Source organism: Papio anubis, chromosome X (genome assembly GCF_008728515.1).
Source record: "Papio anubis isolate 15944 chromosome X, Panubis1.0, whole genome shotgun sequence".
Taxonomy (NCBI): Eukaryota; Metazoa; Chordata; class Mammalia; order Primates; family Cercopithecidae; genus Papio; species Papio anubis.
Window position 1 is genome coordinate 51,185,729 of NC_044996.1, and position 16,035 is coordinate 51,201,763.

At 43.4% G+C, this 16,035-nt stretch overlaps 1 protein-coding gene and 1 long non-coding RNA gene across 7 annotated transcripts; one reads left to right on the top strand and one right to left on the bottom strand.

Annotated features, from left to right (window-relative positions):
* Positions 1-2,577: 2,577 nt before the first annotated feature.
* LOC116272123 lies at positions 2,578-8,845 on the bottom strand. The gene is made up of 3 exons (XR_004180843.1): positions 7,189-8,845; positions 6,172-7,076; positions 2,578-4,937 (listed from the first exon to the last, which is right to left on the bottom strand). It is a non-coding gene; the product is annotated as an uncharacterized LOC116272123 (long non-coding RNA).
* Positions 8,833-13,435, top strand: ARMCX2 (armadillo repeat containing X-linked 2). 6 transcript variants are annotated; one of them, XM_009197956.3, is made up of 6 exons: positions 8,833-8,949; positions 9,204-9,297; positions 9,554-9,626; positions 10,136-10,243; positions 10,570-10,642; positions 11,000-13,435. In XM_009197956.3, the coding sequence occupies exon 6, from the start codon at positions 11,127-11,129 to the stop codon at positions 13,023-13,025; it is 1,899 nt and encodes a 632-aa protein (XP_009196220.1). In that variant the 5' UTR covers positions 8,833-8,949; positions 9,204-9,297; positions 9,554-9,626; positions 10,136-10,243; positions 10,570-10,642; positions 11,000-11,126; the 3' UTR covers positions 13,026-13,435. The 6 variants fall into 6 exon arrangements, with proteins under 6 accessions (XP_009196220.1, XP_009196219.1, XP_017809781.1 ...); XM_009197955.3 differs by having other exon boundaries at positions 9,204-9,286; positions 10,570-10,646; XM_017954292.2 differs by having other exon boundaries at positions 9,204-9,286.
* Positions 13,436-16,035: the final 2,600 nt, after the last annotated feature.

The window sequence follows — 16,035 nt, forward strand, 5'->3', positions numbered from 1 at the left end:
CTGGATGTTGATTCAGGTGCTCAAAGACAAGAGTTCCTTTTCCCAAGATACCATCTGATCTACTGCAACATACAACATGGGAAGTTCACATATTACAGGAGATTGGTTTGGAGTCCCCAAATCCTTCTTGATTTGATTTTTATTGTATGGTCAGCCAGTGAGCCAATTCTAGACTCACCCTTTAAAGTAAAACTAAAATAGGTGAAAAACATGTTTATGGAGTCTCAAATTCCTTGGGGGCCGTAAATCTAGATAACAGAAAGGCACTTCTCCACTTAGTAATCAGGATTGTCATGGTTACTTAATGGTTCACATGATTCACAAGTACACCCTGCTCTCCTCTAAGGCAGTATTTACATTTCAAAGAAACCTACATTTTTCAAAATTCCCATCTAAAAACATTTGTTTCAGTTGAGAAAGTGAAATTAAGGTCCAGAGAAGTTGAAACTCACAATAACAAAGTTATGTTTTCTGCAGGAATTTCAATAATAAAGGTTTTATTAGAGCTATAAGTGTATAACTATAAAACAGACTTCAATGAACAAATTCAGAAATATTTGCTCAAGAGTGACGTCTTTTATTTTCCTTATCACCATGAGCTCTATAACTAATAAATAAAGTTTCTTATACATTCTTATCAATTTTTATCACATTTATCACCCACTGCTAGGATAAACAAAACCGAAAGGCATCTTGTGGTGTGTCTCAAGGTTTTTGCTTTAAACGCAACTGATAATGGCTCCTGGTTTTGATGACATTGTTACCAACCACTCTTTGCACAATGCAAATTAGGTTTTCTTACTGATCAATTACATTGTATCCAGTCTGAATTATGAAAACATAGTTGTGAAAGAAATGCTCGTATTGAATAAAGTCGGCAATTAGCTGAGAATTGAGAAACTTTGTCATGGAAACATTTTCTATAGACTCTCACATCGTATCCTATAATGTTCTAGAATATTTAGTTATATTACAACGTTAGAAGTTATAACTTTTAATTACAAATGAAACTGGTTGGGGACAGGAGAAGAGAGTAAATTGAATAATAGTACTGTTTCTCAGTATTTAATTATTTTAACTGGATACACACTTTTAAAATGAGAAAAAAAAACTTATTTAATGACCCACCAATGTCTATAGAGTCTTGGTTAATTTACTTATTCTCTTCCGGCCTTATCTGTGAAGTTGAGCGAGATAACTTGTGTTTTAAAAGACAGGAATTTTTCCCGTTAAAAACCAAAACAACAACAACAAAATAAAATAAAATTAAATAAAATAAAAAGATAAAATTAAAAAAACCCTCCTCTGTTCCGGGAAAGGATTAGTGAGGATGAAGCATCAAAGGGCTCCTAAATAAGGAGATACTTGCGTCCTACTCCAACACTTTCTCAACCATATTGCAAGCCCCAGACAGGACAGCCATGAAATGCACCAGGAAGACCGGATCCTAAGCCTAGCAACTCCAGCTTTGACAAAGATTGCTGTTCCTCCAGCACAGCACAGAAGCATCAGAGCCGTTAAGCCCAAAATGAGTTTGCAATCTGGGACAATATGGGTCTCAGCAATAACCTTTGTAGAGGGGCTTGCTTTCCTGATATCTTCGCTCCCAAATTTTGACAACACTCAATGAGTGAGGGAACCACAAAAATAAATAAGGCTAATTTTTCTTCCATGTTAGCAATATGGAAGCTCAAAGTTTACATTCCTCCAAGGCACCATCTATCCCCAAGAGCCCAGGGCTACTATGTGGATGTTAGATTAATGGGCAGTCCATTTGTCAGGGTGGCAAACTCCCTTTGCCTTGATACCCTTTCATCTTTGCTTGGATCACCTTGGATTGAATTAAGTGAATGATGCCTGCCTTTCCTTTAGCAACTCCTTCACTAATTTAAAGAAATTCAGAGACAAGTTGTATGGTGGTCATTTTAACACCTGCCAAAATCTGTTTTAAATTATCCAGAGCAAATCATCCTATGTCTAAATTTCCCTCAAACTTTGTACTGGCCTTTAATCTCATTACAAGTAGAACACGTTTTCACTAAGTGCTAAATTACATGTTATGTAGTCCTTTTCTGAAATGCATACATTGAAGGAGAAGATTTGATTCTAGGTCAAAGAGAGAAAACTAGCCTCTGAGGGTGGTATTTCTGAGACAACCACTAGAAGATCAGAGAAGCACAAGCATTCTCTTCTTTTTCTTTTGTTAATGGAGAAGTTGGTCATTTCCTAGTAGACTGCACACATGAAGAGATTCTACAGCTAGTAATGCTGAAATTAAGGCCTTCTGGTGGGGATGGGACACATAGATAGGAAGTACATTTTCATTGCAAGAATGCAGATTGGCTAGTTACAGTGGACGCTATTGATGCCCTGTCCAGATTCCATTTATTGGGCCAGTGCATCCATCCCCTAGCTGCTGTGAGTGTTGGCTGCTGAAGATTCGTACTCTTGCCCTTGTCAGATACACCATGTCTAGAAAACCTGAGGAATTAAAACCTCTCTCCTTTCACCCCACACCACCGCCCTCCCCTCCTCCCCCCCGCCGCCCCGCCACCCACTCATGCATCCTGTCTTGAAATCAGTGGGCATAAAAGCCTGGCTCCCTTGTCTCAAGGTGCATTCTTTCCCTGGTGCCCTTCACGTTCCACAGTCCCCCGGACTCAGGCTGAGGCTAGACTTCAGCTGGATCATATCTATGCTTAGTTTCTTCCCCTGTCCTATGCTGCTCCCTTCACTTCCATATAGGTTTCATCTAAGGATACTCCCTCGATAAACCACTTTCACAAGAATCCCCATTCTTGGTTCTGCTTCTAGGGAACCCCACTTAAGACACCAGGATACTAATTTATATTTCATTTCTGTCTCTGTTTATGTTTTCCACTTCCACTTTCCCTTTCTCAGTCAAGCTAACTCTGCACTTCCCTGCCTCAGAGAAAGTTTATGTCAGTACTTCCCAGAGTCCATTTCCCAGAAACCCAAGTCCATTGTGAAGAACAGAGTTCGAGGAGTGAAAGATTTCCCTCACACTAAAAAGAAAATGGCCCACCACCACCACTGAAGGGAGAAAGAAAGGGGCCTTTGAATTCCTTGAGCAGATGGGACCTCTGCCCTGCTCCCCAACAACCCAGAGAATACAGTAGAAATTCAATGCTGATGGCCATGTGACATACCTTGGAGACTGAGTCCTATCCAGGATGCCCAGTCTCACCAAATTCCTGTCCCCTCTATGCCAAGCATGTCACACAAGCTGCTTCACTGGCCCACTGAAAGGCTCATGGAAACATGGATGACCCGTTTCACAGCTATAACAAGTACAGAAAGACACTCCCCAATACCTTGGTAATGGGTAACCCCGGGGACCTGGCACCACCCCCAAATCCCTGTGATAGGATGTTCTGCCATCCTGGAATCTACAGAGGACTGGCTTTTTTATGAAAATAAAGATGTTTAATAATTCTTTCACATACGAGTTACGTTTCATACCTGCTTCATGAAGGGCAGCAAAAGGGTAAGTTTATGATTATTATGCTTTGTTATTATGAAACATTAATTAATAGGATGTTTATGAAGCATTTTCATTAACTAATAAAAGTAATACCCTGCAATGCACCTGAAAAAATAATAATTTCAGGGCAACATATACAGTATGACTGCAATAATGTTAAATACACACATCCACATACTTAGGAAAGACAGGGAGTGGTAATTGTTTGGTGGCTTATTTTTATTTTATTTCTTATAGTTTTCTGTATTTTCTAAACTTTTGTAGACATGATTATTGTTTTTCAAATCAGCTGGTCTCTTATTTTTTCTGCTCTCTACCACAGGCCAGTCAGTAGTACGAGGCACGAGCCCGAATCACCAGTCCCACTGCTATCAAGTCTGAGTTCTAAGCTCCGCCCATGCTACAGCACTGTGAATGTCTCAGGGGTGCTCCCTTAGGCTAGTGAGAACACATTGAGAGCAGGAGTTTGAAGCCGCAGTCAACTTGGATGTAGGGACTGAGTGTTTAGGGGGAGGGGAAGGAGGAAGGAAATGAACCTTTAAGCTTCTCCTCCTTTTGCGTGGAAAACCCACCACTGATGGACAGAGCAGCAGACACAGACAGACGGAAGCGAAAACCAGACAGGAACAAAGAGGAGACAATTTGGACTTAGTGCTCAGTGGATGCACCAACATCTGAATGTGCGTCCAGACCCAGACCTTTCCCTGTTCAGGGTCCAGGTTGTCAAGTCTGTCTCTTATTTCACAGTCCTCCATCGCTCTGCTACATGATAACCACTTTCTTCCCTCCACCTCCTGAAGTCACCAACGTCAACCATTTCTGCTGCTGACACTGCCCTGCCTTTGACAAGTCACAAAATGAGAACAAGCCTGGGTTCGGGTTGTCCCCTTGGGGAAACAGAGAAGTGCCTCCTAACTTGAAAATTGTGCTGCTACCTTCCACCCAGACTTCAGGAGTCTCCAATCAACACCCACCTTCACACCAACCTACAAGGATCTGGATGGTTTCCTCCCTCTCCTCCTCCACCTTCTTAGGCCACAGTCACACCACCTTTAAGGAAATAGGGAGCTGAGAGCTGAGCAGGAACCGCTATTTGGACCAACACACCGGCACATCAGCTCCTGGTCACGTGAAGCCACTTCACTGGTGAGTCTGGGTCCCAAATTTCCCCTCCCATTATTTGCAAGGTCCCTCACTCCCCGCCTTCCCTCCCACCACCTCCACCATGTGGGGCACTGTCACTCGTTTTCTTTTTAGTCTTTGCGCACACAACAAATGTGTCATCTTTCTCTGCTTACCGGAAGAAACAGCATCTTCTCCTGAGCTACTGGTCATTTCTACTTCCCTGGGAAACAGGCCCATCCTCTTCTCTGCTCCCTTCACCACTTCTATTTGGACTCACTAATGTTCATCTCTGCAGTCCTGAAAATACCTGGAAATGAAGATGAGGGAGGAAGTGTCAGGAAAGGAAACAGTAGGAATGGATTCTGTTACTTTCTTGTTAACACTATTCTATTCTTTGTTATACAAACATGCATTTTTATTATTGAAAAATGTTAAAGAACTATTTTCATTCAAGAAAAATGATTCACTTTTATTAAGTGGCATATATCATAAACGATAATTCTCACTGCATAATGAGTTCTGCACATGTCACTCAAAGCAATCTTAAGTTTTCTACATCTTGTCCCATGACAACATCCTGATTAGGTAATCACTTGAGAGTTTACAAATCTGATGATATGCCAGAACCAACTAGGTTTATTTCTGGAATGTAAAGGTGGTTCAGTGTTAGAAAGTCATTCATTCATTTACTCATTTATTCAGCACGTGTACTGAGCACCTACTACATGCCATGCATTGTTCTTGATGCTGTGGTTACAGCAGTGAATAGAGTTGACCTAAATTTCTAACCTCATAGTTCTTACATTCTAGTGAAACAGACAAGCAACCAACAAGATAAAACATATAGTATATTGTTATTAATAAGTAGTAAAGAAAAAATAAATGGCAGGAAAGAAGATATGAAAAGTCAAGATGGGATGAACTTTTAGAAAGGGTGACTAATGAAGGACTCGCTAAAAAGGTGACCTTTGAGTAAAGATCTGAAGTCTGTGAGGGATCTAACTAAGTGCGGTGATGTGTGGTGGAAATACATCCCAGGCAAGAAGACGAGCAATTGAAAAGGCTCTGTAAAGGGAACATGTCCGGTATATTCCAGGAACATCAAGAAAGCCAAGATGACTGAGCAGGGTGAGTTAGATAGAGAGAGAGAAGTAGATTAGGCAGAAAAGCAGTAAGATTGAATAGGGTAGGGCCTTGTCAGTTGTAATAAGGACATTTGTATTTCCTCTAAACAACACAGGAAGTGGGTGGGGAGTTTGAACAAGGGACATGTGCCTGGATGTGTTGAGAATAAACTATAGGAAGAGAAGAATGACAGGGACATTGGCCTGTCTACATCATTCCTGACAACAGCAAACCAAAGAAGAAAAGAAACCTCACAATGAAAGCATTTGATAAAATAAGTCACCATTCCTAATTTAAAAAAAAATTAGTAAAATAGGAATAGGAGAGAACTTCATTTATGTAGTAAATAATTATATGTAATTCCATGAGTCGTACTTAGATGAATTAAATTAGATATAAAAGAAAATATCCTTAACCTGATGAAGAAGATATCAGGAGCTCTTCTGATCTGGCAGATTCATCCCTCTCTCTGGTCTATCAAGATTACAGAAGTTAACGACTTGCCTCCATTCACTGATAGTATTTCTTTGTACTACATGTGTGTGTGCACGTGCAAAAGAGAGAAAGAGAGAGACTGGTAAACATAAGTGAAATTAGCCTTGAAAAAAAAAAAGAAAATACTTCAATCCAAACAATAAAAGTTATACTAAATAATGAAACAAAAGAGGCATTCCCACTGACTTCAAGAACAAGATCAGGAGGCTGTTAAGGAAGTTCTAGTCAATGCCAGTCATTAAGTTCTGTGATCTTGGCAGACCACAGGGAGGGACAAATCTGCCAGATCAGAAGAACTTCTGATATATTCTTCATCAGGTTAAGGATATTTTTGTTTATGTCTAATTTAACCAAGAACGACTCATGCAGAAGAAGAAACAAAAGGGGGCATAAATGTTGGAAAGGAAGAAATGAAAACTCATCATTTACAAATGATTATATATAATACCAAGATAAGCCAAAGGTATCACTTTAAATTAGAATTAATAAGACAATCACAAAAATTTGGAACTTGATTAATAAGCACAAATACACTTACTAATATGTGTCTAAAAAGAAAGTTGGAAACGGTTGACAGTGGCTGGGAGTGGAAAAGATAACACAAGGTTCTTTCCCCGTATACTTTATATATTTCCTTATTGTTTTGAATATTTTTAACCACTAGTATATATTACTTGTATTACCAGAACAAAATACAAGATTCCTAATCTGGACTATTATACATACATAACACAGACCCTCTTGGCCATTGTATTAACTCTTAACTTTTTGTGGGGTGGGGATTACCGACCCCTTGAGAAACTGATGAGGTCGATGATCTCTGTTCCTGAAAAAAAAAAAAAAAAATGCATTTAACCACACATATAATCCCAAACAAAACTTTTCAGGTGAATGCAATTTCAGGTGGTCCACAGAGTTGACAAGGTGAGAACACCTACTCTGGGTTCATCAGTGGGGATTGTTCCCTGGGCATACATTTGGTTGAGAGGGCACCAAGGTGGATGTGCACTGGCAGGCAGTAACCTTGCAGCAAGGCTAGACTCTTCCTGTGTCCCCTGGAGCTAAGGAGATCAGAAGTGAGAGGCCCAGGAGGCTGCATCTCTTAGGCCAGGTGGTAGTAGCTGACAGTGTTTGGAGCAAGGTTCACTGGTAACCACGAATAAGGATAGACAGCAGTCAGGCCTGGGAACTTCCCCCAGCAATCACATTTTGTGTGATCACAAAAACCTTTTTGTGAAATCACAGGTTTCACAAATTGTCAGCTGCAGGGTCAGGTAAGAACAGCATTCCTTTCTATGCATCAATGGGTTACCTCTGGGAACTTCGGGAAGGGACGGAAGGAGCCAAAGACATTTAACCAGGTCTGCGTCTTGGTCACTTGTCCAGATATATTTTGGGAGTGAGCAACTGAGCCAGGTGCCTGAACGCAGGAGATGAGCGGCTCTGGTATATGGGAGGGAGTAGAGAGACAGCACCTCCCTCCTCCTCCTGACAGGGCGGGGAGAATTTGACCACCCTGCACCCACCACACTCAGTTTCCTTGGCCTCACAGCTCTTCCTTTTGCCCAGAGTTGAATCATTAACAGGAACCTAATCCGAAGACAGGTGTTCAAAACTGTCATGGTTACAGCCATCAAATTACAGGAGGTTCACACACAGCAGTCAGCAATGGTTTGGGAATATTAAATAAATGTGTTTCTGTAACAGAACAAGACAGGATCATTTATTTATGCAACTTAAAAGCTATCCCAGAAGGAGAAAAAAGTAGCACATTATTTGTCCAAAATAAATAAGATTGGACAACTGAACAGCTCTCTGTGGATCAATTTACAGATCATATGGAAATACGCTTATCTTATTGAGAAACATTTCATTTTAGATGTTCAAATACCTTAGCATATTTTAAAAACTATTTCCTATGTGGCCAAAAGAATTCATGTTCTATTCGGTAAAAATTAACCAAAATTAATGGTGCTTTCCAATGGACGCAGGAAACCTTTTTCCTTTACAAAACATGCCCACCCTTTTTTTGTTGCTACTTCCCACATTGAATTCTTGTTTTACTGAATTTTTTTTTACTATAAAAATAAAGCATGATGATAGTTTTAAAAGCAAAACAGGAGTATTCCAGAAGTACAGACCCCACTCCCACTCCTTGTCACCTTTCTGACACTCTGCCCCTTAGCTATACTGGAACAGGGCGTCAACTGCAAGGAAAATCCTGGGGACTAGGGGCTGAGGAACTAGAAGTGGAGCGATGGAAGAGTGTCCAGTAGCCCAGGAAAGGATGAAACAATTCCCCAACAAAAAAGTAAAAATTTTCAATAGCCCTCCGAGAAGATGCAGCCCCTCCCAGGTAACCAGAGAAAGGCAAATTCTGAATGCAGGGAGAAGGGGCTACTTTGGGCCTCCAGGACTACAAAGACAAAAAAATGAGTGACAGGACCTGATGTGGTCGGGGGAGATGGGAATGGAAGTAAAGGAGGGGGTTCGTACTCTTGGTGGGAGTGGAAATTGGGGACACAAGCTTACTGGCGATGCAGTCCTCACGTGACCAGGAGCTGACGTGGGCAAAGGTACTTAAAGCCCTGACCGCCGTCCCCCGTCCTCCTCTGGGTACCAACTCTATTGCGCAGCTCGCTGCCGTGCGTTTAACCCAGGCGAGGAGGAGGAGGAGAAAATTTCCCAGACTCGGGCAGGTGGGTGCGAGGGTGGGCACAGTCTGGGACCCCTGAATGGGGTAATCTAGGGATGCGGGAGTCGGAGGCCGCGGGTGCCTCGGTCTCCCCCGCTCCTGGCCGGCTTTCCAGACCTGAGGTGCTCAGACGCGGCTCATTTTGGTGGGCGGCGAGGAAAGGGGGAGGGGGAAACGAAAAGACTTTTGATAGAGTTTACGAAGAATCCGCTTACTTCCTGTCCAGCCAGTGTTTTTGGTTTTGTTTATAACATTCAGGCCCGCACCCCGCATCCCGTCCTGTTTTGAGAGGAGGAGGGAAGAGAAATAAACGTGGCAGCGCATAGAAGGCCAGCGGAGAGGTTGGGAAAGGGTAACCAGGAGGCGGGGGTGGGGCATGCAATTTGGTAACAATCTGGGCCGTACACTCCCACCCTGACCTCCCCCACCACCGCCCCCGCACCCTCCCATCACCCAGCCGACCCTCTGTGCTTTGGGAGTGCTGGGAAATGGGTGTACCAGCTGCTGTTGGAGAGATGGCGGGTTTGGCGCTGTCTGGGCTTCACGCGAGGTGGGGGTGGGGGGGACCCTGAGAGAATCTGGTATTAAACCGCCTTGTTAACTCGCAGACTGCTTTCCAGACACCTCCGGCCCACACAGCCGTTCACCCCCCGTCTTTTCAGTCCTGGAAAAGGAATTCGGGTATGCAGGCGGGAGAAATGGCGGTTGTTGGGGGATTTGTGGAAAGTGGGAGGTAAAGCCCATAACAGAGAAATCGTGGAAAATCTCAACCCTAAACCCGAAAAGGCAGACGTTGAGGCCCCTCTTCTGCAGGCTAATCCTAGGCCTAGGGGCTGGGTAGCAAAAGACGGGTGATCCTGGGAGGGGAACACTGAATTGTTTGGCAGGAGTCCCCCATACCGCGTCCCATCCGGCTTTTGCTGCACCCTCGCCCTCGCCCCGCTCCCCTCCCGCTTCGTTAGAGGAGAAGGGGTGTGGCGGTGTGTCCCGGAGAAATGGCGGATGGGGGCGGGGCAAAGCGGAAGGAGGGATTGAGTGCCTGGGGAGCCTGCGCAGGAGGAGGATTGAGAAGGGAGGGTGGGGTGAGAAGAGTTGAAGGAATTGAGAGGTAGAATCATTTGACATTCTGGTGTGCGAATACGAAAAGGCAGTTACTAAGACCCTTGTCCTGGTGCTGATCCATCCACCAGGCTTTCATTGTCTAACGGCGACAGGCTATATTTCTGCTCTTCAGTCTGTCCTTAGGATGAATCTCTAACTGAACTGAAGTAAGGAGAAACAGCCTTGAATCTTTGGAGGTCAGTGTTGGGGTTGGAATTGTCTGGGGCCCCCAGGTGTGGGTGTGGCAGAGACCAGAGCAGAGTATGGGACCAGAGGCTCCTCCTGCATCTTCTCTCTTTTAACTTAAAAGACACCCTTGCCCCTTTCCCCGGGCCCTTTCTTTTTGGTGCAGAGAAAGGGGCGTGGCATCTGCCTTAGTTAATATTTGGGGGAGGAAAGGTTGAAGAGGAAAAAAGGATCCCTGAGAGGGGGAAAACTTTTGACCCACAGGGTTTCAAATCAGGAAAAGAACCAGAATTTGTCCACCAAAGGCTCAAAAACACCCTTTCTGATCTGTCCTCAGGTCTGTCTTCCTTTTGGGCTCTGTGCAACTGCAGCTACAGTGGAAAAAAGCAAACTACTCTTGATCCCAGGAGGTTGGTATGTGCATGAGCAACATCTAGGGACCTTGGGGGTAGGGAGTGGGACATCATAGCAGTATCTGAGGTCTCTACTGTTTTCCCAGCTCTCCACCAGCTTTGCCGATGTCTGTACTGCCTCTCATCCCCCCATTTAGATGCTGCAAGTTGTAGGCATTGGCAGAGCAGGCTAAGGTTGAAGATGTAGAAAACGTTAAACTAGGTCTGTGAATCAGCAAACACAGGCCTTGACACCTGTGTTTGGGTGCTAGCTCACCGAGCAAGCATTGTGTCCCTAAACTCTTCTCTAAGTAAAACTGGTTAGACACGAAGTGAGCAAGAGCCCTAAGCCTCATTTTTATCCTTTACCCCTAGGCCCTGCCTAAGCCTCAGCAGAACTTGTAAGCCTAAACTGAAGAGCCTCACCCGGAGGAGCAGGCATCCCTTAACCTTAAGCAAGCCACTTCCACGCCCTGGATCAGTGAATAACCCCAGCTGCACCATGAGCCGCGTTCGGGATGCTGGCTGTGTAGCGGCGGGGATAGTGATAGGGGCTGGTGCCTGGTACTGTGTCTACAAATACACCAGGGGAAGAGACCAGACCAAGAAGAGAATGGCCAAGCCCAAAAACCGGGCTGTGGCTGGGACTGGAGCCAGGGCTAGAGCTGGGCTAAGAGCCGGATTCACAATCGACCTTGGGTCAGGATTCAGTCCCCCAACCCCAGTCCGCGCTGAAGCAGAGGACAGGGCTCAGGATGAAGCCTCTGCTCTGGACACAGTTGGAGCTGAGGCAGTGGCCCCAGCTGCATCCAGCGCTGAGGCTCAGAGTGGGGCAGGCGGTCAGGCCCAAGAGGCAGATGGAGCCAGGGTTGGGCCTAAGGCCGAATCAATAGTTGGGGCTGCAATGGCTTCTACAATTGCACCACCTCCCGGGGTGACAGAGGCCCTTGGGGCTGCAGAAGCCCATGCAATGACAGGGGCTCCCAAAGTGGCAGAAGCTCCCAGAGAAGCGGAGACTTCCAGGGCAGCGGTGCCTCCTGGGACAGTGGTGCCTACTGAAGCAGCAGCACCCACTGAGGTGACCGAGGCTCCTGGGGTAGCAGCACCTACCAAAGTATCTGAAGCTCCTGGGGTGACATCGCCTACTGAGGCAGCTGAGGTTCCTGTGCCCGCAACGCCTACTGGGGCTGCAGCACCTACTGGGGCTGCGGAGTCTCCTGGAACTTCTGGTTCCCCTAGAACAGCGGTGGTTCCTGGGACATCAGCCGCCAAGAAAGCAACCCCTGGGGCTCACACTGGGGCTATACCTAAAGCCACATCAGCAACTGGAGCGGTACCCAAAGGTGGAGCCAAGGGTGTAACCAGGTCCCGGAATGGGGGCAAGGGCAAGGGCAAGAAAAGCAAGGTTGAAGTAGACGAACTGGGGATGGGCTTCCGTCCTGGAGATGGGGCTGCAGCAGCTGCTGCAGCCTCTGCCAATGGCGGACAGGCTTTCCTGGCAGAGGTCCCTGATTCTGAGGAAGGGGAGTCCGGGTGGACTGACACAGAGTCAGATTCAGACTCTGAGCCCGAAACCCAGCGCAGAGGGAGGGGAAGAAGACCCGTTGCCATGCAGAAGCGCCCCTTTCCTTATGAAATTGATGAGATTCTGGGTGTTCGCGATCTCAGGAAGGTCCTTGCCTTGCTTCAGAAATCTGATGATCCTTTCATCCAACAGGTAGCTTTGCTCACTCTGAGCAACAATGCCAATTATTCATGCAATCAAGAGACAATCCGCAAATTGGGAGGCCTCCCAATTATTGCAAACATGATCAACAAAACTGATCCCCACATTAAGGAAAAAGCCTTAATGGCCATGAATAACCTGAGTGAGAATTATGAAAATCAGGGCCGGCTTCAGGTGTACATGAATAAAGTGATGGATGATATCATGGCCTCTAACCTGAACTCAGCAGTTCAAGTAGTTGGACTAAAATTTCTAACAAACATGACTATTACTAATGACTACCAGCACCTGCTTGTCAATTCCATTGCAAACTTTTTCCGTTTGCTATCTCAGGGAGGTGGAAAAATCAAGGTTGAGATTTTGAAAATACTTTCAAATTTTGCTGAAAATCCAGATATGTTGAAGAAACTTCTCAGTACCCAAGTGCCAGCATCATTTAGTTCCCTCTATAATTCTTATGTGGAATCAGAAATCCTTATTAATGCCCTTACTCTTTTTGAGATTATCTATGACAATCTCAGAGCAGAAGTGTTTAACTATAGAGAATTCAATAAGGGTTCCCTTTTTTACTTATGCACTACATCTGGAGTGTGTGTTAAGAAAATTAGAGCCTTAGCAAATCACCATGACCTCTTAGTGAAAGTGAAAGTTATAAAGCTAGTGAACAAATTCTGATTGGTTATGTACTGTCAAAAGACTTGAAAGAAATTTCTTGATTTTGCAGTCTGGAAGTGTTGAAAATTGAAAGTTACTGCTTTTCCACTTGCTCATGTAGTAAAGGAATCCTTTCAGCTGCCAGTGTTGAATAATGTATCATCCAGAGTGATGTTATCTGTGACAGTCACCAGCTTTAAGCTGAACCATTTTATGAATACCAAATAAATAGACCTCTTGTACTGAAAACATATTTGTGACTTCAATCGTGCTGCTTGGATGGAAATATTTTTACTGGTTCTTCTGAATTGACAGTAAACCTGTCCATTATGAATGGCCTACTGTTCTATTATTTGTTTTGACTTGAATTTATCCACCAAAGACTTCATTTGTGTATCATCAATAAAGTTGTATGTTTCAACTGACAAAAAGTCGTTCTAATGCTTGAATTTAAAACCCAGCTGGAGAGATAAGGTACATAAATACAAAAGGATATATACAAAGATCTATGAAAAATAATAATAATAAATACAAAAGGATTACTAACAGTACCTGGGCATATGCTCTTTGTCGAATATACATGATCTGTTTAAATGAAGCAGAGGTTGCTGAGAAAGTTTCAAGGAGGAAGGGCGCATTTAAGCCGAGCCCTGAAGGGCAACATAAAAGGGCATTCCGGGAGGGGGAAATGCTTTGGAGAAAGGCATGGAAGTGAGAAATCCGTTCCTGTGATAGGAAGGTAGCCAGTTTGCTTGGAATGGAAGCCATGGGAAGAGGAATAATGAGAGATAAATGTGAAAATTCAGAGTGAGGAAAGTTTGAGGAAGATCCTGAACCCCAAGCCAAAATATTGAAATATATCCTGTCTCATTATGCAAGTCACTGAACAGTTTTGAATAAAGGAAAAATAGGTGGCAATATGAAAGATGGATTGGAGCTATGTTGGAGACTGGACATTTATTAGAAAGTTAGAATAAGCCAAGCAAGAGATGATGAGGGGTGAAGTGGGGTGGTGACTAAAGGAACTGTTAGTGTATGATGATGATAAGAGACAAAACAAAACAAGAAGGACGAAGAGCTGCTGCCTGACGCTTGTCTGTGGATCAACAAAGCTGAAGGATTGTGTAACCTCATTCAGGTCCTGAGAAGGAAGAGCCCTCTTTGGGGGGCAGCTGAGGAGACAGCACAATGACAAAGTGAGTCACCATTTGGGGTGAGAAAAAAGCAGTGTAGCAGAAAGAATGACTCTTGGCACAGAGCGGTGGTTGACTTCTTAGGGTTAGAGGTTTAGGTCTGCCGTCTTTTAGAAGAAGAGCACTGGTGAGGCCTTGATGGGAGTTCCCATCCCCACTCCCAAGTTCACTTATGAGCAAGTATACCTTCCTCCCTCCCCTCCCTGGCCCACTGAAGCAATTAGAAAGTGGGAGGGTCCCAGAGACTTTTCCAAACCCAGCCTGCTTTCCTGACACCCTTTATGGTTAACAGTATATTGTATACTTAAAAATTGCAGAAAGAGTAGATGTTAAGTGTTCCAACCACAAAAGGTAACTATATGGGGCAAATGCATATGTTAATTAGCTTGGTTTAGCCATTCCACAATGTATACATATATCAAAATGCCATGTTTACCCCTAAATATATACAATTCTTATTTGTTTACTAAAAATTCATTTTTTAAAAATTGTTATATACTTCTATGTTGGCGTGAAAAGACATTAACTACATGTAAGGGCCTATTGCATCAGTCAAAAAGTCCACACAATTAAAACTGGGTGAAAATTCTTTCAGATGTTTATTATATACATCCCTGTGTATTTTTTTCATAAAATTGGAATCATATTGTATCATAGTGGTTCTCAATGTGTAGTCCATGGGCTACTGCAGGTCCCTGAAACAGTAAGGTCAAAACTATTTTCAAAACAATAGTAACATGTTATTTTCTGTTTTTCACTGAGTTGACATTTGCACTGATGGTGCAAAAGCAATGGCGGGTAGAACTGCTGGTGCCTTAGCATGGATTAAGGCAGTGTCCCCATACTATACTAGTAGTGATTGCATTCTTTAGAACCACACGCTCTAATTTTTTTAATCCAAATTTATTTTAAAATGTCTTTAATAATAAAGTCCTTATTTATATAAATTGTATATGATAAAATCTCAATGATTGAGTGCATGTCTTTTTAATATTCCATGTGATGAAATAGGAAGTACGCACAAAGCATTTCTGCCGCATAGCTTAGGACAATGGTTGTCTCTAAGGTAAATATTTGCATAATCATTTTAGTTGTGCACTGAATTAGCTGCTTTTTTCATGGAACATTAGTTTTACTTGAAGAATGACTGGCAGACAAACTATGGCTTTTCAGACTTGGGTATTTATTAGAGATTTTCTTGAAAATGAATGAAGTGAGACTTCAAGAAAAACAACTGACAGGATTTGTCACCAACAATAAAATTTGAGCTTTTAAGCAAAATTAGAAATTTATAAAACTTGCATCCACAAATACAAGCTTGACAGCTTCTCTTGAAGATTTTTCTGACGAGATCAGTGGTGATAATAATGGAGGTGATGGCCTTTTTTTCTTTTTCTCCTAGGAGAAAATTGATGGAGGACCCTAGGGCTTAATGTTGTTCTTACTCAGTTTTACTGTAATCATTGTAACCCATATGACATCGAATCCACGGCGATTTAATAAATAATACAATTGCTGTGGTAACAACATGACCCTGAGTGAGGTTAGACCCAAGAATTTTTGAACCCTTACTAAGGGGAACCTGAAAATATGTCAGTCCTGGAAAAGGACTTCTGGGGTAAGATAGTATTTGAGTTTGTATTTGGAAGATGGATGCATCAGCATCTCCTGGCTTGATCCTCACTATTCAGGTAGTCTAACCAGCTTCATCTGCTCTGATTAACAGTGGAAACTTCCATAATCTTCAGGTGAAACCTATTCCTGTACAGAGATGTGTGGTCTGGCCTAATGAACAAGCTACAAATCACTCAATAGGGAAATGCTTTATTTCCTAAGGT